We start from the raw sequence: 22,642 nt of genomic DNA on the forward strand, positions 1-22,642 counted from the left end.
AGTGTGCTCAGCAGAGTTAACAAAAGAGACATGGACTCTGCCCTCATGAACGTTATGGTCTAGCAAGGGAACCAGATAATAAATAAGTAAACTTTGTCCGTCTTTGCTTTTCACCTGCCATTGTCATCTCTTACCTGGACCAGAGCAGATCAACTCTACACTCATCTCCCTGCCGGCATGCAAGTCCTTAAACCCTCTCTACATGGCATCCAGAGAGGGCTTTTAAAAATCTAAATCGGGGCTTCCCTGGTGGCGCAGTGGTTGGGAGTCCGCCTGCCGATGCAGGGGACACGGGTTCGTGCCCCGGTCCGGGAAGATCCCACATGCCGTGGAGCGGCTGGGCCTGTGAGCCATGGCCGCTGAGCCTGCACGTCCGGAGCCTGTGCTCCGCAACGGGAGAGGCCACAACAGTGAGAGGCCCGCGTACCGCAAAAAAAACCAAACAAACAAACAAACAAAAAAATCTAAATCGGGGCTTGTGTCTATCCTATTTAAGCCCATTCACGACTCACATTGCAGTTAGGATAAAAATCCTAATTTCTTTCCATGGTCTCCAAGGTCGAGGTTCATAGGGCCCCTGCCCACCCCTCCAGCCATGAATCAGGCCACTGTGCCCTCTGTTTCCCACTGTGCCCCGCTATGTCCACCAGGTCCAGTCACAAGAAGAGCCTCCAGTTCCTTGAGCCCCCAAGCGCTTTCCCTTCTCAAGAACTTTGTTCGTGGTGCTCTCTGGCTCTCCCTTTGGCTGGCCGCATCTCATCCTTTAGGGTCTTCCTAAAGTCAGTCCCTTCCACTTCCACTACTGTTATTCTTTATCGAAGAGCTCTTCCTATAGCACTTAACACAATTTGCGATCATCTCTGAATTTGTTGAGGAGAAAAGTTGTCTGAAAAGAAGGCCTTTTTGTGCAGTTTAGAGCTGAGAGGAGAGGACTGGATCTTGAGATATGCCGTGCAGGCATCCTTTCTTCTGATTCCAAATGGATCCCTAAGCAAGTTACTTAGGTACAGTTCCCAAGTCACTCGTGACCAGCAAAATCATTCTCCCTGCCAATTCTGGTCAGAATGAATACCTCTGAAAAACAGGTTATGTTCCACTGTAAAGCAAACATTTTGAAAATCAGAAGCATGGGTGGGGTTAGCCATAGACAGTTGACCAGATCTGAATATATTCAGTCATTCAGAATAGGCCTCTCTTTATAGACCTGCTAAGGTGAAGAGCAAGCATGAATAGTAATAAAAAAAAAAAAAAATCAAATGCCGGAAGAGGGGGAAATGTTCAAGTCTTAAAGGAACAACTTTGGTCTGGAAACAACATATAGTTAGAAACCTAAGGTAGAAGAGAAAATCAGGCTTTGTGAGTCCTCAAGATATATGTTTAGAGCAGATGCTACTGGGGGCGGGGGACGACCAGAGGCTGAGTTCTAAGAGTTGTGAGGGAGGACAGAAGGATGGAGATGGGGGCAGGGGGAGAGATGGAAAGGGAGGGAAAGAGCAACAGAAATCAAGCAGTACCGGGTCTTTCAAGGTCTAATCAAGGACTAGAGTACATGGCATCCCTCCTTAACTGATTCTCCATGTGTTGGAGGTTAAGAGCAATTATCTAGTTGACATTTTGTTGTGTGGTTACAAAAGGCAAGGTGATGGAGGGCCATCTGATTTCATTAGACAGACCATAGTTGTCTAGAAATTATGATTCCCTTCCCTGTGATTCCCATTACTCAATAGCCTTTGATTTCCTGTTCCAATTCTCTTAGCAGTAATTTATGGAAGTTGTACTTCTGGCCAACAGAAATAGGGTTTTCTTTTTTTTTGGGGGGGGGGTTTTTTTCCTCCTGTGGTGCAGGTATGTGCATAGTGAAGGAGTGAAAATCCTCGCTGTAAATTCTAAAGCCTTTGAAGAAGAATGGCAACTAGTCCTTTCTACCGTCTTTTGTTCCTGCAGCCTGCCACGAGTCCTGTGCGGCCTGCTGGGGTCCCACAGAGAAGCACTGCTTGGCCTGCAGAGACCCCTTCCAAGTGCTGAGAGAGGACAGCTGTGAGAGCAGCTGTGGCGACGGGTTTTACAACAAGCAGGGGACTTGCAGTGGTAAGTGTCCGGCTTTGCAGGCCAAAGCAATTTTTCCTCTTCCAGCCTCCCTTGTTTCATTCAAATCATAGCACCGAAAATCAGTGTTTCTTTTACTCAACAAATATGCAAATGCTGGTAAGATTGACGGTGTTTTAGCAGCTTACGAAACGTGTTTCTTTTCCACTGGCAGAATCCCCATTAATACCTTTGACTGCAACTACTCGTTAGGTTGGGAGCTCTCTGTAGCCTCCTCCTGTATCTGAAGACCAGGAGGCTCAGGCTGCTTGCTCCAGGCCCACAGCTGGAGGGAGAGGAGTGGGGCTTCCTTGCTCCAAATGCCAAACTCTTCATCAACACCAGACTGCCTTCCAAATATGCATGGGGACAAGACACTCTTAGGCCAGCCAAGGGCCAACCTGCCTTCGGTGTTGGTGCCACTGAATTAAAGCTGAAGCAGTTATTGTCTATTCTACCTTTAACAACCATTACAGACAATAAGAGTTAACCCAGAATAGTGCTTCCTGTGCTGAGCACTGTCCCAGGTGCTTTCTAAACATGAACCAATTGAGAGGCAGAAATGTATTGTGGGGTGGGGCGGTGGGGGGAGCATGACCTTGGGCAAGTTACTTAATCTCTTCCTGTGTCAGTTTCCCATCTGTAAAATGGGAACAATAGTAGTACCCGTGGTACACAGAATAACGGTTCCTCAGAGATGCCCACGTCCCTAGTCACGGGCATCTGTGAATATACTGCCTCAGATGACAAAAGAGACTTTGTAGGTGTGATTAAGGTAAGGATCTTGAGATGGGGGAGATTATCCTGGATTATCTGAGTGGGCCAGCGTAATCCCAGGGGCGTCCTTATATGAGGGAGACAGGAGGATCAGAGTCAGAAAAGGAGACCTGAAACAGGAGCAGAGGTCAGAGTGATACCAGGGATGGGCTATGAGCATGCAGGCAGCCTATAGAACCTGGAAGAAGACAAGGAAATGGATCCCGCACCCCCCTGCCAGAGCTTCCAGAAGGAATGCAGTCCTGCCAATGCTTTGATTTTGGGACCTCTGACCTCTTAAGCTTTATGATAATAAATTTGTGTTGTTTTAAGCCACTGAGCTTGTGGTCATTTGTTACAGCAACAATGGGAAACTAACACACACCCAGCTCAGAAGGCTGTTTCAAGGACCGAGTTAACGTATGCAAGGCACTGAGCACAGTGCCTGGCACGGAGTAGGTGCTATGTGAGTATTTAGTGTTTAATCCTCACAATTTCGTGAGGTAGTTATTATCATCCTCATTTTTCAGATGAAGAAACAGAGAGGTTAAGAAACCTGCCTGGGGCTTCCCTGGTGGTGCAGTGGTTGAGAGTCCTCCTGCCGATGCAGGGGACACGGGTTCGTGCCCCGGTCCGGGAAGATCCCACATGCCGCGGAGCGGCTGGGCCCGTAAGCCGTGGCCGCTGAGCCTGTGCGTCCGGAGCCTGTGCTCCGCGCAACGGGAGAGGCCACAACAGTGAGAGGCCCGCGTATCGCAAAAAAAGAAACCTGCCTAAGGTCACGTAACTAATAAGGGGCAGAGTTGGAGTTCAGGCTAGGTCTTCTGGGTTTAGATCTTAACTGCCTCGTCGCTGCTCTACTGCTCCCTGTAATGTGATACCTCCTTATGCACCTCTGCCCATTTTCCCCTCTCTTCTCCTTCTCCTCTCCCTTGATCCTCCTCTCCCCCTTCCTCCTTGTCTTCCTGTCAGTCTTTAGATCAGCCGGCTACCCCTGTGGACCCAGGCCCACAGATAGGCACCTGATGGTGAATGAAAGGTTTGAATCCAGTTTATCGTGATGGCCATACCTGTTGAAAGGCCTGATGACTTTTTTTTAAACTGAGTCCACTAAATCAATAAAAAATGTGTAGCCCATAAAACTTTCTTGAGTTATTGCCCTCATTTTGTTTGCTGAGCAGGGCAACTGCACAAATGAGATGATCTTTGGGACCTGACAAATCCACTTGTCCTAGGGAAGAGAGATACCCCCTGGCAGCTGCTTGCTTAAAGCTGTGCAGGGATCCATCAGCATCGCTGGTGTGAGAAATCTCACTCAATATGGACAAGTCACAGGTGGCTTTTGTGTGGATTCAGGAGAGAACAAGGAGAGAAAGGCAGGCTGCCATTACCCTGAGCATTTTAATCTTTTTCTGCCGACATCACTTTCCTGCTCAGTTAAGCCAGATGTATTCTCTAAAGGTCAGCAGATGTCAAATCTGCACTAACTTAAAGGCCTGAGGCATTTACCCTTTAACTCCCCAAGGAGGCTGGCTACTGTCACTGACAAGGAGTGGTGACACGGACCTGCTACCGAGACGATATTATCTGGAATGAGAAAGCAACTTTTGCTAGGGATGCGTGTATGTAAAAGGAGGGATGGTTAGTGTGAGCCTGAGGCGGTGAGGGTTGGGAGTCTACTTGGGCAGAGAGGTTGAGTGAAGAAAGCCAGGTCTCCTTGCAGACTGGAAGAATTTTGAAAAAAGACTACTGAGCAGGTGCCTTAGGGAGAGAGTATGCATTTGAAATGCTATCTGTATACATTTTGAAACAAAGCAGAAAGAGAACTTTCAAACAGGAGGATGGACCGTTGTTGACATTAGTCAGCCAACCAATCAATTGATCAATAGGTAATTACTGAATGCCTGCCATGTGCTTAGCAGATACAAGACTTTGTGATGCCATTGGCATTGACCAGTGGCCCTTTTGATAGACAAGGCTGGGGTTTAAACTTTTCATAAAATTGTTCGAGTTCTCTAAGTTTGTATCAAACGCCTTCAGAAGGGTTCATATAAATATTTTCTAAAGCAACAGTGAACCGAGTCGCTGATTGGTATCGGAATGTTAATTAAGACGCTAATAATGCCGACTTACTTTCAATTCAGATTAGTACTATTCGAGATAAAGACCAACTGGTGTTGGTTTAATAATTTATAACCAAGCAACCCGTATCTGTAGAAATCTCAAAGTTGAGTGCTGAGAAAAATCCAGCACAACCTGTTATAAATGGTGCTAGGCCCTGGCTGAAAGAATTTACAACCACCAAGTTTGTCTGTGGTACATGCTTTGAGTTTTACAAATATTAGATATAAGGCGTGGGGAAATTCAAAGGACAAAACCTCCTCATTCTTTAGTCATGTAAGTACTTGAGCTATTATGAAGGGCTTTTCTGACTCTAGCTAACACAATAAATCAAAGCAAGTTCAGAGGTTTCTGTTAGCCATTCTCGCTCTCTTCCTTCCCCCTCTCCTTTTTTTCTCTTTCCTTCCTTTTATACCGATTTCCCTTCCTCACCTACGCAACTATTTTAATTTTTTTTATCTTCTTGTTTTTATGGGCTCATGTAAAATTGGTATTGTTTTCAGCGAGTATACGTATATGTATGTTTTTCTTAAATGATACCATGTTATAGAGTTCACGTTGTTCTTTTTTCACTCAGCGGTATGTTTTTCAGATTCACCCAGTTGCTATATCATCTAGCCCTTTGTTTCTCACTGCTGCATAGTCCTTCCTGGTCTGCATCCCCTACAGCTCTCCCATCTGCTGTCCCAGGGACGGGATCCCTCTCTTCCTTCCATCTGCACACCATCACTAGGGAGCCTTGGTGAACAACCTCCGACATGTCCTTTGATGAACTGGGTGGGAGGTTCCCTGGGATGGATGGATAACCTGAGAGCAGAGCTGTTGGTTTCTTTTTTTTTCTTTTAATTTTAATTTATTCTTTAATTGTTGACTCTTCATTTTCTTTATGTGATAAGTAGTACCAGGTAGCTCACCAGCATCTACACTCCCAAGCATAAGGGCTCTTTCATCTCTACATCCTTGCCACCATTTGACATTATCAAACTTCAGGTTTTTTCCTGGTCGATAGGTATACAAGGACATCCTATTTTAATTTGCATTTTTCTGATTATTAATGAGTTTGAGAATATCTTCAACTCCTGTTGGACTTTTGTGTTTCCTCTTTGATAAGTTGCTTTTTGATGTTTTCCCCATTGTTTCATAGGCCTTGCTACCTTTTTATTATTGATTTTATGGAATTCCTTGCACCTTATAGATATTAACTCTATCAGTCATAAATATGCAAACATTTTCCCATTTCGTTACCTTTTAACCTTTAATGTGGTGCCCTTTGTTGAACAGAAATCTCTAATTCATCATTTTTCACTTTAACATTTTGCTTTCGAATTTTTGTTTAAGAAGACCCACCCTGCTCAAGTTCACAAAGAAATTATACTGCAATTAATAGAAGAAATTCTATTAATTTCAGTTTTTTCTTTATGTAGGTTGTTGATCCATCTGGAGTCTACTTCTGTATATAAGTTTAAGTAGTGATCCAGTTTGATTTTTTCTCCATTTCATGATCCAGTTTTCCCAGCATCATTTAATGATTCAATCTAACCTTCTCCATTGATCCTTATTGGATATTAAATTTCCGTATGGACATAGGTCTATCTCTGAGCTGTTTGAGTAATCCAAATTTCTGTTCTTGTACCACTATCACATTGTTTTGCTTTGTTTTGTTTTGTCCCTTAATTTCTATTGCTTTGCAGTATGTCTCAATGTCTGATTGGGAAAATTCTCCCTTTCTTTCATCTTCATCTTTAAAGTTAACTATTCATGAACTTTAGAGTGTTTATTGAATTACTAATAAAATTCAACTGGAAGTTTTATTAATATTGTATTGAAGTTATAGACTAGTTTGGGGAGAAATGACATCTTCCTAATAATTTTATTTAAATTTACAAATTATACACCAAGTATTATTTTAGGTGTATCCTAAAACATTCAATCTGTAATGTTTTTATTGTTGGGCAATTACAATTTTTAAAAAATTTCTGCAATTCTTTATTTCTGGGAAAATCCACTTGGCTTGTAGATTATTCACTTCTGTGGATATGGCAGTTCTAGAATAGAAGCTTCAGAAGTTTCTGGAGGGTTCTTCTGGAGAAGAAAGCTTTTTAGATTCATTTTTGCTTCTTTGCTCCAGCTATGCGTTGAGGGGATGATTTTCTTTTTCTCTGATATGAAGGCCACTGCCTTTGTCCATTTACTGAAGATTATCTTGCCTTACATGTGTGCTTCTAGAGAGATGCTGAATCCTCTAGGATGCAGGGTGGAACATTTGGCCCCATCAGTTGCCATCCTTTTTCTTAAGTTCTTGAAATCTTTTTCAGGAGGTTAGTATGGTGTAGGTGGATTGAGAGAACAGACAGAATAAATCTCAGTAGCTCTCTATTCCTGAAACACTGATTCTCTGATAGTGAGAAGAAGTTTGTTTTGCTTGTTTTTAAAGAATTTAGCCAGTGAGCATGGAATAGATTGAGTCATAGACTTACCTGCAGCTGCATTCACCCTCACCTCCCTTTTCTACTCAGAAAAGGAGGACTTTCTCTGTTCTGTTCAAGTCTAATCTCTCCATCTGTACTTTTGAACGTAACTCGCCTTTTTTCTCCTAGATACGCTTTCAACAATTATTCTACCTCTTCTCTTTTTAAAAACCTTTCCTGGGGTCTGTATTTGCTTTGGGCTTTTACAGTACTGGAGAGACAATACATCCCCTTAACCCCTCCCCCCACTTTTGTTTTAATTGGAGTATAATTGCTTTACAATGTTGTGATAGTTTCTCGTGTCCAGTGAAGTGAATCAGCTATATGTATACATATATCCCCTCCCTCTCAGACCTCTCCCCGCCCCCGCCATCCCACCCATCTAGGTCATCACAGAGCACGGAGCTGAGCTCCCTGAGCTATACAGCTATCTATTTTACACATGGTAGGGTATTTATGTCAAACCTAATCTCCCAATTCATCCCACCCTCCCTTTCCCATTCTGTGTCCACACGTCTGTTCTCTACTCTCTATTCCTGCCCTGGAAATAGGTTCATCTGTACTATTTTTCTAGTTAATTCACCTCTATACCCTTGCATTCACAGCCAGGAGCCTTTAAAGGAACAGTTTATAATCACGGCCTTCACTTTCGCTCTGTCTGATGACTCCACTGAAATGGTTGTGGCACAGGTCACTCGTGTCCCAATTTCTAAGTGAAGTGAACCCTCTTCAGTCTTTATTTGTCCTCTCTGTACTGTTAATGTCTTCCTTCTTGAAACGTCTTCCTTTCTTGGATTCTCAGCCACCACACTCCTGTTTTCTCTCCTACCTTTGGATCATTTCTTCTTAGTTACCTTTGCTAGTTTTTTTCTTTTTTCAGTAAATTTTGGTGCTCTCCAGATCCTTGACTACTTCTTTCTTATCCGTCATGCTTTTACTGAATAAATCAACTAATTTCTGATTTCAACAACCCCTATGTGATGACCCCCAAACCTCTCCCCTGAGTCTCAGAACTCTAAATTGGGCCATTTATTGGACTGTGCGAATCTCAAACTGAGTCTGTTGTAATCCCCCGCTCTCCTTTTTGTGTTCCTTGAGTGGCATCACTCGTCTCCATGCCAGACCCCAGGCAGCCATCTGAGACACTTTCACCCACACAGCTCTCAGATCCATCACCTCATTCACAGCCTTGATTCAGCTCCCTCTCATCTTGTTCTGTGAGCATTGCTACGCTATTCCAGCAAGGCCCCCAACTCTCCTTCCTCACCCCTCCAAACTGTCTCCAAACTAAAGCCAAAATGATCTTTCTTATACACAAACATAGCCATATTTTTACCTTGTTTAAATCTGTGTCGGGGCCACGGGTGTCTTTCATAGGATGAGAATCTAGACTGTAGAGTTTGGCATACAGGTTACTATGGCCCTTCCCACTTTTCCAGCCGAATGAACTGCTGTTTCCCAGGATTTCCCAAGCTCTGGGCCTGTACTCGCCTCGCGGCTTCAGCCGGGAGTACATTCCCATCAGCTTGACATGCTCTGACTCGCTTTCCAAGACAATGCTCAAGGGTCATTTCTTCTATGAATCCTTTCTTAACCTTTCATACTTCCTACCCCACACACATTCTGTTGAAATTTTTATTGTCTATACAGACCAATCTGAGTGATATGTTTAATACTGCTAATATTGCATATGTTTATCTCCCTCTGGTAGACTTAACAAGCCCCTTAAAGCAGAGACCAAGTTGATTTGGGTTTTGTGTCTCTACCACCTGGCACAGTACTTGACACAGAGCTTAAGAAATGTTTTGGGGGCTAAATGAATGGATAAGTGAATGAGTAGATCCTGGAAGGCTGTGTGAAGTTCAATTATTTCAACCAAATTTTGTAGCATGACTTTGCTTAGTAGAACTCTGAATTCCTGAATTCTCTCTCCAACCAGGGTTGTCAGATAAAATATAGGATGAAATATTTGGGACAAACTTAAACTAAAAAAGTATTCATTATTTATCTGGAAATTCAAATTTAACTGAGCATTTTTATTTGCTAAATCTGGCAACCCTACCACCAAGGCTGTTTTGACTTTTTTTTTTTAAATAAATTTATTTATTTATTTATATTTTTTATTTTTGGCTGCATTGGGTCTTTGTTGCTGCTTGTGGGCTTTCTCTAGTTGCGGCGAGAGGGGGCTACTCTTTGTTTCAGTGTGCAGGCTTCTCATTGCGTGGCTTCTCTTATTGAAGAGCACAGGCTCTAGGTGCATGGGCTTCAGCAGTTGTGGCTCACGGGCTCTAGAGCGCAGGCTCAGTAGTTGTGGCTCACGGGCTTAGTTGCTCCGCTAGCATGTGGGATCTCCCCAGGCCAGGGCTCGAACCCATGTCCTCTGCATTGACAGGCGGACTCTCAACCACTGCGCCACCAGGAAAGTCCAGCTGTTTTGACTTTAAATCCCATATTAAATTGGATACACTGGTAGGGGGGCCTCAGAGTATTTGTTATGCTTAGTTTAATGAAATAATTATTTGTTTCTCCTTCGACTGCGAAAACAGAAGTGTTGGAATCAAGGAAATAGAACTTAGCTGAGCAGCCAAAGAATGTGATTACTGTGTTGATACGAACTATGGACGTTGTGAAGAATAGACTTTCACTTCTCCCTTTGCTCACTATTGAATTTCTTTGATGGGTTTTCCTGCCCCTTAGCTTGTGACCAGTCCTGTAAGAGTTGTGGCCCCAATAGTCCCAGATGTCTTACCTGTGCTGAGAAGACCGTGTTGCATGATGGGAAATGCATTTCTGAATGTCCTGGTGGGTACTATGCTGATGCCACTGGCAAATGCAAAGGTAAGACGTGGGTAATTGTTATCATCGTCACCATCATCATAATCATCATCAAAAAAGTATTTAATACATGTTTGATTATAGATGGTGCTATGCGCTGCTCATTTGGAAGTTTGTGTGCATGATGGAGAAATGGCAAGTTAAAAGGAATATCTTTTCCTTATAGAACCTATGTGTATCTGGTACACATTAGATCTCCAGTGATCTCATCATTAGAGATCACTGGATCTTTTTGAAATGCCAAGAACATCCTTAAGATCTTTACACAATCCTTGTGTACTTGTAAACCATCACTAACTCAGGTTGTAGGTGTGACAGAATCATTCCATAGATGGCATTTATAAGCACATATATTGGCAACTACAGCACACCACAAAAATAAAATTAAAAAGTAAATCAAGTTTGGTAGATTATAAAGCTAAAGTGTGTACCTATTAAAAATTTGGTTTTATGTGCTATTTATATAGTGTTTCTTTCAGATTTTTACAACTTAAACTACGAAACATTCCCGTTTGAGATGGGAACTTATTGCTGCCTAGGACGCCTTGATGGCCCTTCTTCTCCAAAACAAACACACGTATTCTTACTTCCACCTATTGGCAGGATATTTACACCTGTCCCACACCTTGTCTTATTAACCTTCTGTTTGTTTGCCAACCTCTTTACTTATACAGTGTTCATCCCTTTTCCTCAATATCCTGCCTTCAACGGTCTGATCCTGTCCCCACACTCCCCTCTCCCAGCTCCTGACCATGGTCCTCCAGAGCCTTCTTGCAGTATCTCACTCCTGTCCCTTAGGACAGCGTGGTACCATCTGCCTCTTGGAGCCAAAGATGTCCCCCTGTTACCAACCAGGACAAAAGCAGCAGAGACGCATGCCTGACATTGCCATACATAGTGGTCAGATTCTTTAATATCATTCTTACTTAGGATCCTAAAATGTCCAGTTGTAAGTGTCTTAAATAACCATTTAGTCCAACCTCTTGCCATACATATGCCAAGGAAACTAGGCCTGGGGAGACCCAGACTTGGCTAAGGGCATAAGTTAGGGGATAGGCCCGTCAAAATCCCAGTGCTCCCAACATCCAGACCCATGAACTTTCCCCTCTTCCCTATTCACATGGGAGTTTTAGGTTCAGACAGACCTAGGGCTAAATCCCAGCTCTGCTACTAATTAACTCTGTGATCTTGAGTAAATTTTTTAACTCCCCAAGACCTCGGTTTTCTCATCTGTAAAGTGGGGTTAATAATACCTACCTCATAATGTTGCTATGAAGGTTAAAAGTGGCAATATGTATAAAACACTTAATACAAACATACATAAAGGGTAGCTAATAAATAATTGATAGAACATGGTGAAAGATGGATAAAGGGGCAATGTGGGCAGTTCTGGTGCTATAACCACCTTCGAACACATATATCTCTTGATTTTGTGCAACAGCTGAAGGGGGATCGAGTGATAGATGAGAGGGCTTCCTAGCACATAAGGAGCCTGGCCAAGAAGTAGGCACCCTAGTCACCTCGGTCCCATTGTGTTCCCCTCTTCCTCTCTCCCTCAGTTTGTCACAACTCGTGTGCCAGCTGCTCAGGACCCTCGGCCTCTCACTGTACAGCCTGCATCTACCCCCAGGCCCTGCGCCAAGGCCACTGTCTGCCCAACTGTGGAGAGGGCTTCTACCCTGACCACGGGATCTGCAAAGGTATCGCTGGCGTCATCATCATTCTTGAGAGACTTTCCCATCACAAGGGCATAGATATAAGTTACTTTTGGGGGCAACTTTTCCTCTAGTGTATCCTATATGGTTATGTATGCATTATATGCTTTTTTTCATTACCAAGGGATAATCTGAAAAATCACATTTGAATATTTGTGAAGACACTCAAAAGGGTATGATTTTTCTGGCCATTCTTGAGAGGAATGTCATTCTCTTTACCGTGGTACATTAAAACAACCCAACTCTTATTTCCTTCTTTTTCTGTCCTCTGACCATTGCTAATGTTTTTCTTAGTCTTCATTTTGTTTTTCCCTGAAGAACTTCTTTTTGTTAATGACACCGTCGAGCAAACTGAGAGTTACTAGCAATGCCTCTGGGTTAAGTAAAATGGAAACTCTTCAATTGCTGTTTGCCAGAAAGGCTTTGGGCTCATTGGGAGGACAGTCTCATTTGAGCCTTTTGAAACTAGAACATTGGGAGCAAACACTTGAATTAAGTAAAAGGTTAATTTATGTTTACTTATACATAGGGCACCTTGGAAAAGAATGTGAGAACAGTTACAAGAAAAATATATTTAAACCAGGGATGCTGCAAAAGATATTCTGAAAAAGAAAATTTAGAGAATCTTTTAAAGGACTGTAGAGTTCAGTATATCAGAATGTGGGCAGGAGAGATTTTGAGTACTCTCTTTGGCTCTGATTTTCACCAGTAGTCAAGGAAACTGTGATGGATTTTCAAATGCTTGCTGCTGCTTTAAAGGGGCCTCTTCCTTGTCTAGAAAAGCAGCCTTTCCTCACATAAATTCTAAGATAAATTTGTTGCCTGGACCCCTCTATAGTGAGTGATGGATGCCGTAATGGACAGTAACACAAGTACCATTTTTGCACAAAATACAATAACGGACCTTATAGGAATGCTTCTTAAAATCTCCCATGAAAACTGAGGCTGTAATGTTAAATCGTCATCCACTGTATGTGAATCTCTGGAGAGCCAAGCCAAAATTGTCCAGTTTGCTTTTTTTTCTTTTCCCCCACCATGATATAGCCTGGCAGCCCTTCCAGGACCTGAGTGATGTGACTAGCTAACATCACCCTCATTTGGCCTCTCACAGATATTGTTATTATCACCTTGGGCTTTGTATAGAACATTAGAAAAACAGTTTCCTGAAAAGATGTATCTGGTGTACTTTTCTGAGTGATTTTGACTTAATTAGGGACTCCCCTTGGTTGCAACATCTATCTGATCCTTGGATTTTTCCTGCATTTTATTCCTCTTGGCAGGCTGTCATTCCTCTTGCCTGACTTGTGTGGGTCCAGAGAGCTCTCAGTGCACCCAGTGTAAGAAGCCAGAGGAAGGACTGCACATTGAGCAGCTCTCTGGGGCAAACATCACCTCTGGCGAGTGTCTGTCCCAGTGCAGAGCCCAGTTTTACTTGGAGAACACTGGGCTGTGTGAAGGTAAGTAAGCCTGATTTGAGGAAATGTTAGGTAGCTTCTGGGCTTACCTCTTGAGGGATTCTGTGAGGTGGGACCAAAGCCAGAAGATCTTGGCTTTCCCATTACAGTGGCTCCTGGATGCTTGTGGCTAGAGCAGAAGACCGACATGCAGAAGAGTGGCCCCCACTGATGTCCTCCTTCCCTTTGTGCATAATAGGTGATCTTAAAGAGCTAGTTGCTTTTACCCCGCTGTCCCCAGAGTTACACTCTCAGAAATTCCTGGTGAGAGTTCTTTCAGAGACAGTATGAGTAACCGAGACAGACCCAGAACTCATTGTAGAATTCCGTTTATTATTTGTACAATTTTCTACTCTTAATATGAGTTGGTCTCTTCAGGACAAAATCTGGACTTCTGTCAAAATTTAGAAGTGATTCCTGCCATCGTTTTGGCATATCGTCTACAGAGAATTGATGCCATCCCGAATAATTTGACTCAGAGCTGGGTCATCTATACGTGGTTGAAGTTGAGATGAAGGGGAGATACATATAATTTCTTGGGAGGTAGGGGAGGCCCCCCTCTGCTCCTACAAGAACGTTCCTTGCTGTTGGATGAAATTTTTAACTCTCAAGCTACTTGGAAAAAAATTCTACTTATATTTTTCATTGTAAACATATGTTCATTAAGGAAAATTTTGAATGTAGAAAAAAGTAAAAAAGTAGTCTGCCCACCATCTACCAGCTAAACCCAGTTGCCTTTACCATTTTGCTATAATATATCTGAGTCTTTTTTCCTGTACGCTTTGAGTTTTTATTTTTGCAACATAACTGTAAGCATACTGCAGACTCAATTTTGTATTACAAGCTTAAACTTCAAAGTGGCTTCAATTTTACATTGGAATGTACTCCCACATGAAAATGCTGGATTTCAAGGTTAGGTGAAAAGATTTTGGACACAGTGAGTTATACTGCATAGTAGAAATATGCAGAATTGGAATACAGAGACCCCAGGCCAGACACTTCAGCTGTCTGAGCCTTTGCATCCACAGCATTAGAATAGGGATAATTATCTTTCACACAAGCTTTTTTTTTTTTTTTTTTTTTTTTGCGGTACGCGGGCCTCTCACTGTTGTGGCCTCTCCCGTTGCGGAGCACAGGCTCCGGACGTGCAGGCTCAGCGGCCATGGCTCATGGGCCCAGCCGCTCCGCAGCATGTGGGATCCTCTCGGACCGGGGCACGAACCCGTGTCCCCTGCATCGGCAGGCGGACTCTCAACCACTGCGCCATCAGGGAAGCCCTCACACAAGCTTTTTGCCAAGATCAAAGGAGATGCAGTGTGTGAAAGTGCTTGGTAAATTGTAAAGCCCCCATGATCACTTGGTATAAATTTCGGTCCATATACTCAGTTATTCACGAACATTATAAGGGTAACTCACTGCTCCCTGGGATGCACCAGGCTCCAGGGGTTTTACATGGTGTCTAAAATTCGGGGAGGGTCTCTAGTCCCCAGACATGCTGGTTTCAACCCATATATGCACTGCCCAAACTTTCCATGGTCCCTTAAACTCTCATGGCTCTGTTTCCACAGCCCCTTACAAAATATGGGAATCTTTGTCACTAAGAGTCCCAGTGCCTTCCCAAAGCGCACGCCCCACAGCCTTCCCTTCTGATCCTAGGACAAATAAAGAAGAAATCTTCCCAGGTTACTCAGAGTGGTTAACCTCCTCCTATGATTTTGATCGCTTTCTTAAAAATGAAAAATAGGGAATTTAGTGAGGGATCAGAAAAGAGAAACAAACATAATGAACAATTTAAAAGTTAAATTGTTGGGCTTCCCTGGTGGCGCAGTGGTTGAGAGTCCGCCTGCTGATTCAGGGGACGCGGGTTCGTGCCCCGGTCCGGGAGGATCCCACATGCTGCGGAGCGGCTGGGCCCGCAAGCCATGGCCGCTGAGCTTGTGCGTCCAGAGCCTGTGCTCCGCAACGGGAGAAGCCACAACAGTGAGAGGCCCGCGTACCAAAAAAAAAAAAAAAAAAAAAAAGTTGTTAATATAAATTAGAGTAACCAGGGTTATTCAGCCAGAAAATAATATTCCTGTTGATTTGGTGCACACCATGATGCAGACACTGTGAGAAGTGCCTTATTTGGTTTTTTTTTTTTTTCCACTAAGTCCTGATACCAGCCTTATGGGGTCAGTGAAGAAACTTAGGTTAGAAGAAGTTAAGGCTGTAACTTGCTCAGTGTCATGTAGCCAGTACAGAGTAGAGTCCAGTGGGGACCTGAGTCAGCCAGGCTCCAGTAGCCATACACTACACCAGCGTGCTACTATAATATGGTCGCTGAAGGGACAAAAGCACAGCATCACAATGCTGTAGGGTTGAGACGTCTTAAATTTCCGAAAGCATCCTTGACCAAGGGGAATGTTCTGGGAATCCCTTTTGCAGACACCTTTTAAAAAAGATTAGAATCTAATCCCTCTAGAATGATTTAATTATGGTCCCCTGTGAAAGGGCTAGATTGACCTCTTGAGGACCTCGTTGCCCCGAGATTTTATGCTAATTCACACAATATTGTTAGGTATCACACATATAGCTCTCTACTCACATTTTCTACCAAATCCCATGCAATCTCTGCTAGGGAGATTGTTGTACTCAGTTTATTAGTGATGAGAATGTAGTAGAAAGAGGTTAATTGAGTTGCCCAAGATTCCGCTGGGAAACTGAGTGCAACCACCAATTGTTACCAGCCTTACCTGAGTATTAAGTGTGTTGATTGATGTATTTCCTGTCACTCGTCCTGTATCTCTGGCAACCTTTCTGCCTTCCTACAATCTGTTCCATTTTCAATTCTGCCGAAACCTCGTCTCAGAACTCAGGCCTGGGAGCCCTGTGAGAATGCATTGAGCACGCCTTCTCACACACACGAGAAATACCCTCTCCTCTTTAAGGAACGTTTTAAAAGGTCGGAGTTTTTGTGTGTGGCACTGAGAGTTGATTTTTACAGACCTTTTCATCTCAAGTGCTTTTCTATAAAGAAGAAAAAAAACCAAGTGTTTTCTGGAACTCTCCCTCTTCCTGTCTCTGAGACTGCAGCACAGAAGGATTAGAATATTACCACAGCTAATGAAAGTGAGAGGCAGATGCATTACAGGAAGAAGCAATTTACTTTAGAATCTGAAAATTGTCAGAAGTTATTGTAAAAGTTTCTACTCTGAGCTACATGACAAACCCAGGAATTATCTAGTGGAAGATGAAGCAAATTTACTCAAGATATTTGACGAAGATCCAAGTCTGGGATTGAAGGATGAAAAAATATAAAATTAACAAACAGTGACCAAAGAGAATATTGTTTATTATCAGCTGGAGAACAGTCTGTCTTTATTCATTCCTTCTACAAATGTTTCCTGAGTATCCCCTGGGTGCCAGGCATATTCTAGGGACTTGGGGTGCCCTCGTGAATGAGTCAGATGAAATCCCTGCTCTCATGGAATTTATATTCTAGTGAGAGAAACGGAAAATAACAAATGAATAACAACAGCAGCAACGAAACCCACGACATACACTTGGCTAGTGGTCTGTACTATGAAATCCACAGCAGGGAGGTGGGGAAGACAGAGGGATGGGCTGAGGTAGGCTCCCAAGCAGAAGCACTTTGGTGAGATGGGGACAGAAACCTGCATGTGTTTTTCCTGCGTTTTTGGTTCACTCTCAGAAATGAACTTGGGTACTTCAGAAGATGGAGCTCTGACTTTATGCTTCTTTTATACACAGCCTCTGTGTTTTCAAAGTGTAGCTAGAGTTGCTGGTACGAAATAAAATCTGTCACTAATTGTAGAAGATAATTTGGAGGTGCTTTCAGTAGTCCGCCAAAATTGTACATGTTTAAATATTAATCTTGAGTATTAGCTGAAAGAAGGACTTGAGTAATTTTTTTTTTTTTGCGGTACTCGGGCCTCTCACTGCTGTGGCCTCTCCCGTTGCAGAGCACAGGCTCTGGACGCACAGGCTCAGCGGCCATGGCTCACGGGCCCAGCCGCTCCACGGCATGCGGGATCCTCCCGGATCAGGGCATGAACCCCTGCACCGGCAGGGGGACTCTCAACCACTGCGCCACCAGGGAAGCCCCGGACTTCAGTAATTTTATCCAGAGTTCATCTCACCTGTTTATCTGATTACTCACTAGCATTGACAGATTCTAGTTTCTAAAACAAACAAAAACCCCAAGAAACACCTCTCAGTACCCTTGCACAAATAAAACAAAACAAATTAATAAAAACCAAGCCTTCCAAAACAAGATCAAGGACCATCCCTTACTTTTTCATTCATCTTCCCCACTAAGTTTCCATGCCTCTGGGAGCTGGTGTGAGTCTAAATGAGGTCTCCAGGGCAGAGCTAGGTAGGGACCCCTACGTTGCCCAACTCAGGGGCACTATTCTCACGGTAATTTATGTGACTGGTGACTTCTGGAGTCATTTAGTGACTGGGCAGCCCAGGGTGGATGGACAGGAGGAAGGACCTGGGACTCCTGTCACTGGGAGGCCTCTCCTCTCTCCTACGGGTATTCTTAAGATCAGGTCAGATTGCTCAACTCGGTCTCAGGTTCTCCTTTTAAAAAAATCCTGTATTTTTATTTGCTAAATCTGGGTAACCTAGTCATAGATGTTTTTGGTTTTTTTGTCTATATTTTTTAAGTTTCTGTATATGTAAAATGCATGCAATGAGAAGAAATAAAAATTAGGATTTTTTAGAAGTTTATATAACCAAGAGATTATATAAAAGGGCAGAAGTTCTCCTTCCACTCTTGCTGAGGATTTTTTTTTTTTTTTCATTTAAGGGATTCAACTATTTTGAAGACCCAGTTTTTGGTTGAGGTCTCTCTGTAGAGCAGAACTTCTCAAAGGAAACTCCTGAGAATCTTGTTAAGACGTGGATTCAGATTTCGTAGGTCTGGGGTGGGTTCTGAGCTTCCGCGTTTATAACATGTTCCAGGTGAGGCTGATACTCCTGGTCCACAGACCATAGTTTAAGTAAGCAAAGTCTCTAACTAAAGAAGGAGGGTTTCCCTGGTGGCACATTGGTTGAGAGTCCGCCTGCCGATGCAGGGCACACGGGTTCGTGCCCGGGTCTGGGAAGATCCCACATGCCGCGGAGCGGCTGGGCCCGTGAGCCATGGCCGCTGAGCCTGCGCGTCCGGAGCCTGTGCTCCGCAACGAGTAGAGGCCACAACAGTGAGAGGCCCGCGTACTGCAAAAAAACAAAAAAAAGAAGGATAACTACACCACTTTATCATATCACTGGTGTAACTTCTTTCTAATGATAGCAGTTTTTAAAAAATCCTCATTTTTACTTCTCATTGCATGCATTTTACATATTATAGAAACTTAAAAAATTTAGACAAAAAAACCCAAAAACATCTATTACTAGGTTTCCCAGATTTAGCAAATACAAATACAGGATTTTTTAAAAATCTGATGTAAAATTCAATGCTAAAAATTTTGAAAGCCTCCATCAAATTACTTTAAAGGAAAAGATTGATTGCCAAAATCAGCCCAAGAAGACATAGAAAGCCTGAGTAAATCTAAAGTCATACTTAATATGGAAAAGGTTAACAAAGAACTTCCTCAGAAAGAGGACTAAGCTTAGACAGTTTAATGTGTGAGTTATTAAAACCATCTAAAACCCAAATAAATAAATCTTATAAGATTATAAAATCCCAGAGCATAGAAAAAGATAGGATATTTTAGAATACACTTGTTTTTTGGTCCAGCATAACACTAATGCCAAAATTAGAGCATTAGAAAGAAAAAACTATAGATTCTAGATAAAATTCCTTTAAAAAGATCAAATTGAATTCAGAACTATGTTAAAAGTTTTAATGTTTATATAAGGTTATTTAATACTGTATAAATCACCTCATATTGAGATATTAGATAATTTATCATGTCAAAATGTCAAAGGAGAAAAAATATGATCACAGTTATTCTCTGAAAATCTAACTAGATCCACAATTGATTCTTTTATTTAAATCATGATCTATTCTTCATATAAGGAAAAGCCTCTTAGTAAATCAGGAAGATGATTATATAAAAAATATAGGATTAGGAAATAAAAATATTTAGCACATAAAAAATGAAATGTTTAGTATGCCCAAGTATTACCTGAGATATTCTAAAATATTTTACACTCTTTATTTGAAATTCAAATTTAACTAGGTGTCCTTTATTTTATCTGTAAATCCTACCTATAACCCTTCTATCTTCTATCTCTTTTAAACTTTTGGTATAGATTCTTACAGTTATTTACACACACACACATATATATATATCACTTTATTGTTTATAAAATTCCATACAACCAAGAATTTGATTGGAAATCATGTGTGTTTATATTTACTTCCATTTTATAGATGAAGAAAGTGAGGCTTAGAATGAACCAACCAAAGAATAGTTTAGCAGTGGGGGATCCTGGGCTCTAATAGAAGACATGGTTGCTTAGGAAATATTTCCTTTTCTCCAAGCCTAGATCCTTTGTTCTTCATTTTGCCCTAGAACTTTACAATTTAATTTCAGGCCAGGCCATCTCAATTAATGGTCCAGCTCAAACACCATGTCAACAACTGGGCAGTGGTGGAGCAGCATGGGATATGAACATAGTTGGGATGATTGGACTACCCACATAAATCGCCCCGATTCTGTGGCAAATTAATGATGGATTTGTTCAATTCCCATGCAGTTCAGCAAGAGGGTTCAAGATAATATAATTTTGGGGAAATTACAAGTTTTATTTTAAAAATGAACTCTGGGGACTTTCCTGGTGGTCCAGTGGTTAAGTCTCCCAACTCCCAATACAGGGGGCCCGGGTTTGATCCCTGGTCAGGAACCGAGATCCCGCATACCGCAACTAAAAAGAAAGATCCCGCATGCCACTACTAAGACCCGGCACAGCCAAATAAATAAGTATTTAATAAAAGAATTAAAATGAACTCTGTAGTACAATAATGAATTTTACCTACATATTTTCTAATGTATTATGTCAGTAGAAACCTTGGGCTTCAAAAAAGAATGCAGCGATAATAAACATCCCAGTGGCCCCCATTCCTGCATTGCTGGCTTTTCATTAAATTTAGAATGATCACAGAGCTTTGGTCAGGGAAACATCAGGGAGATTTTAGCAACTCAATTTTTCCAAGCCTTCTTTTTCCGTCTTGAAGACAGTATTGCCTCCTTAGACGGATCTTACTGCATGGGGCAAAATTGCACAAAATCAATACAGGTTTGGTATGCATTTTTTTTTCTAGTTTTATTGAGATATAATTGACATATAACATTGTATTAGTTTAAGCTGTACAACATAATGATTTGATATATGTTTATGTTGCAAAATGATCACCACAGTAGGTTTAGTTGACATCCATCACCTCACATAGTTGCAATTTTTTTTTCTTGTGATGAGAACTTTTAAGATTTACTCTCAGCAACTTTCAAAAACACAATACAGTATTGTTAACTATAGTTACCATGCTGTACATTAGATTCCCCAGAACTTATTTATCTTATAACTGGAAGTTTGTACCTTTTGACCACCTTCACTCATTTCCCCTCCCCTCAGCCTTCCCTACCCCCACCAACAATCACCAGTCTGTTGTCTGAACCTTATCATTCAGCCTAGCTCTAGCTCTTGGTTGTGTCTTAAACTTTTGTGATTGTCCAAGTCACTTTCTTTGTTCTCAGTGGCACCCAGTAGGTAAGGGTGTGCAAAGCCCTGTCCCTGTCTCAAAAGGGAGGATCTCAGTCAGCATCTAGATGCTCTCTGATTGGATCTGGACCCTTCTGCAACGGCTTCTAAATTGTGCAAATGAACCTCTTTCAGAGAAAGTCTGGGAGGTGGGTTTTCTGTCCACTCCCTCTGCACTGAGCCCCGAGGACATGGGTAGCCAGTTAAGAACTGTTCCTCTGTTTGCTACAGTCCTACTAAATCCACGTACTCGAGCCCTGCTGATCACCAGAGTCTGGCCATCAAGGGGTATGTCCTCTGGGCAGCAGCCACAAAAGCCAGGGCCCTCGAAGTGCACACAGGCTCTTTCCAGGAAAAAAGATGACCTGGAGCTGGGCAGAGGGAGGGCCTGACCTCTCGGCCAGCTCTCAGAAGAGGATTGCAGGCACTCAGCCTCTACCTGTGTGTTAAAGTAGAAGCCTGACCCTCAGGCTGCAGCTTTTAATGTATGCAAATACGTCTCTTTCAGGAAAAGACTGGGAGATGGGCATTTCTGACTGATGCCTCTGCCCTGAGCCCTGGGGGGACACAACCACCGCAAATCCTAGGCAGCTTGTGAAGAACTGTTTCTTTGTATGCTCTAGTCTTAGAGGTTTTCTGGATTCAAACCCTTTTGGCTTTCAGAGTTAGAGTTTTGGGGTCCCATTTCTCAGGTGGAAGTCTTAAAGTTGGGGTGCTAGATGTTAGTTGTAAACCCTTAACTCCTCAGGGAGAAGCTGGGCGTTGTGAGTTCCCTCCTGATTGTATATCTCTGCCTTCCTACCCGTTTTGATGTGGGTTTTTTTTTTTCTTTCCCCTCATTCATCTAATGTATAGGAGTTGCTCAGCTAGTTTCTGGATTTCTTTTAGAGGGAATTGTTCTGTGTGTAGCTGTAGATTTGGTATGACCATGGGAGGAAGAGAATTCAGGAGCCTCCTATGTTGCCATCTTGGACCAGAATGCCCATTTTTTTTTTTTAATAAGAAAATTCATTGATTACTTTGATTAATTAATTAACTTGCTTTGGGTGAATGGGAAGAAATAAAGTACACTGTGGTATTTTGATCTATTTAGTTCTTAAGATTCACCAAAGGCCTTAAGGCACAGGCCTTTAATTAAAGAAATAAATGGGGAGGGGTTGGCATGCTCTGTTTAAGAGTATGTTACTATTTATGAAGTTGGGATTCCCTTGCGTTAATTGAATAAAATACGTAGCATCTGTATTAAGCAACGGTCTTTAATGTACTCCCTGGAGTGCTGACATAGCTGTACAAATGCATGCCTTCTAGAAATGTTCCATCTACTTCACTTTCCCCTTCTTGCTTTTATAGCATGGGTGTGCTAGGCTTTGGGGATAGAAAGATGAAAAAGATACAGACCGTACCTTAAGGAAAGGGTGATCAAGTTGAGAAGAGTGACACTGAACAAGTAATTAAAAGAACATGAGGCAGGTTGTAATGGCTGTAGGCACAAAAT

The 22,642-nt window shown here is 42.4% G+C and overlaps 1 protein-coding gene across 2 annotated transcripts in view; it reads left to right on the forward strand.

Moving 5' to 3' along the window:
• Positions 1–22,642, forward strand: part of FRAS1 (Fraser extracellular matrix complex subunit 1) — a 458,507-nt gene that overhangs the window by 225,367 nt on the left and 210,498 nt on the right. For both annotated transcript variants that reach the window (XM_032632916.1, XM_032632915.1), the window contains exons 15-18: positions 1,945–2,088; positions 10,128–10,268; positions 11,825–11,965; positions 13,261–13,437. In XM_032632916.1, the coding sequence (XP_032488807.1) occupies positions 1,945–2,088; positions 10,128–10,268; positions 11,825–11,965; positions 13,261–13,437 (603 nt within the window). The remainder of the gene's footprint in view (positions 1–1,944; positions 2,089–10,127; positions 10,269–11,824; positions 11,966–13,260; positions 13,438–22,642) is intronic.

This window comes from Phocoena sinus, chromosome 5, assembly GCF_008692025.1.
Source record: "Phocoena sinus isolate mPhoSin1 chromosome 5, mPhoSin1.pri, whole genome shotgun sequence".
Classification (NCBI taxonomy): Eukaryota; Metazoa; Chordata; class Mammalia; order Artiodactyla; family Phocoenidae; genus Phocoena; species Phocoena sinus.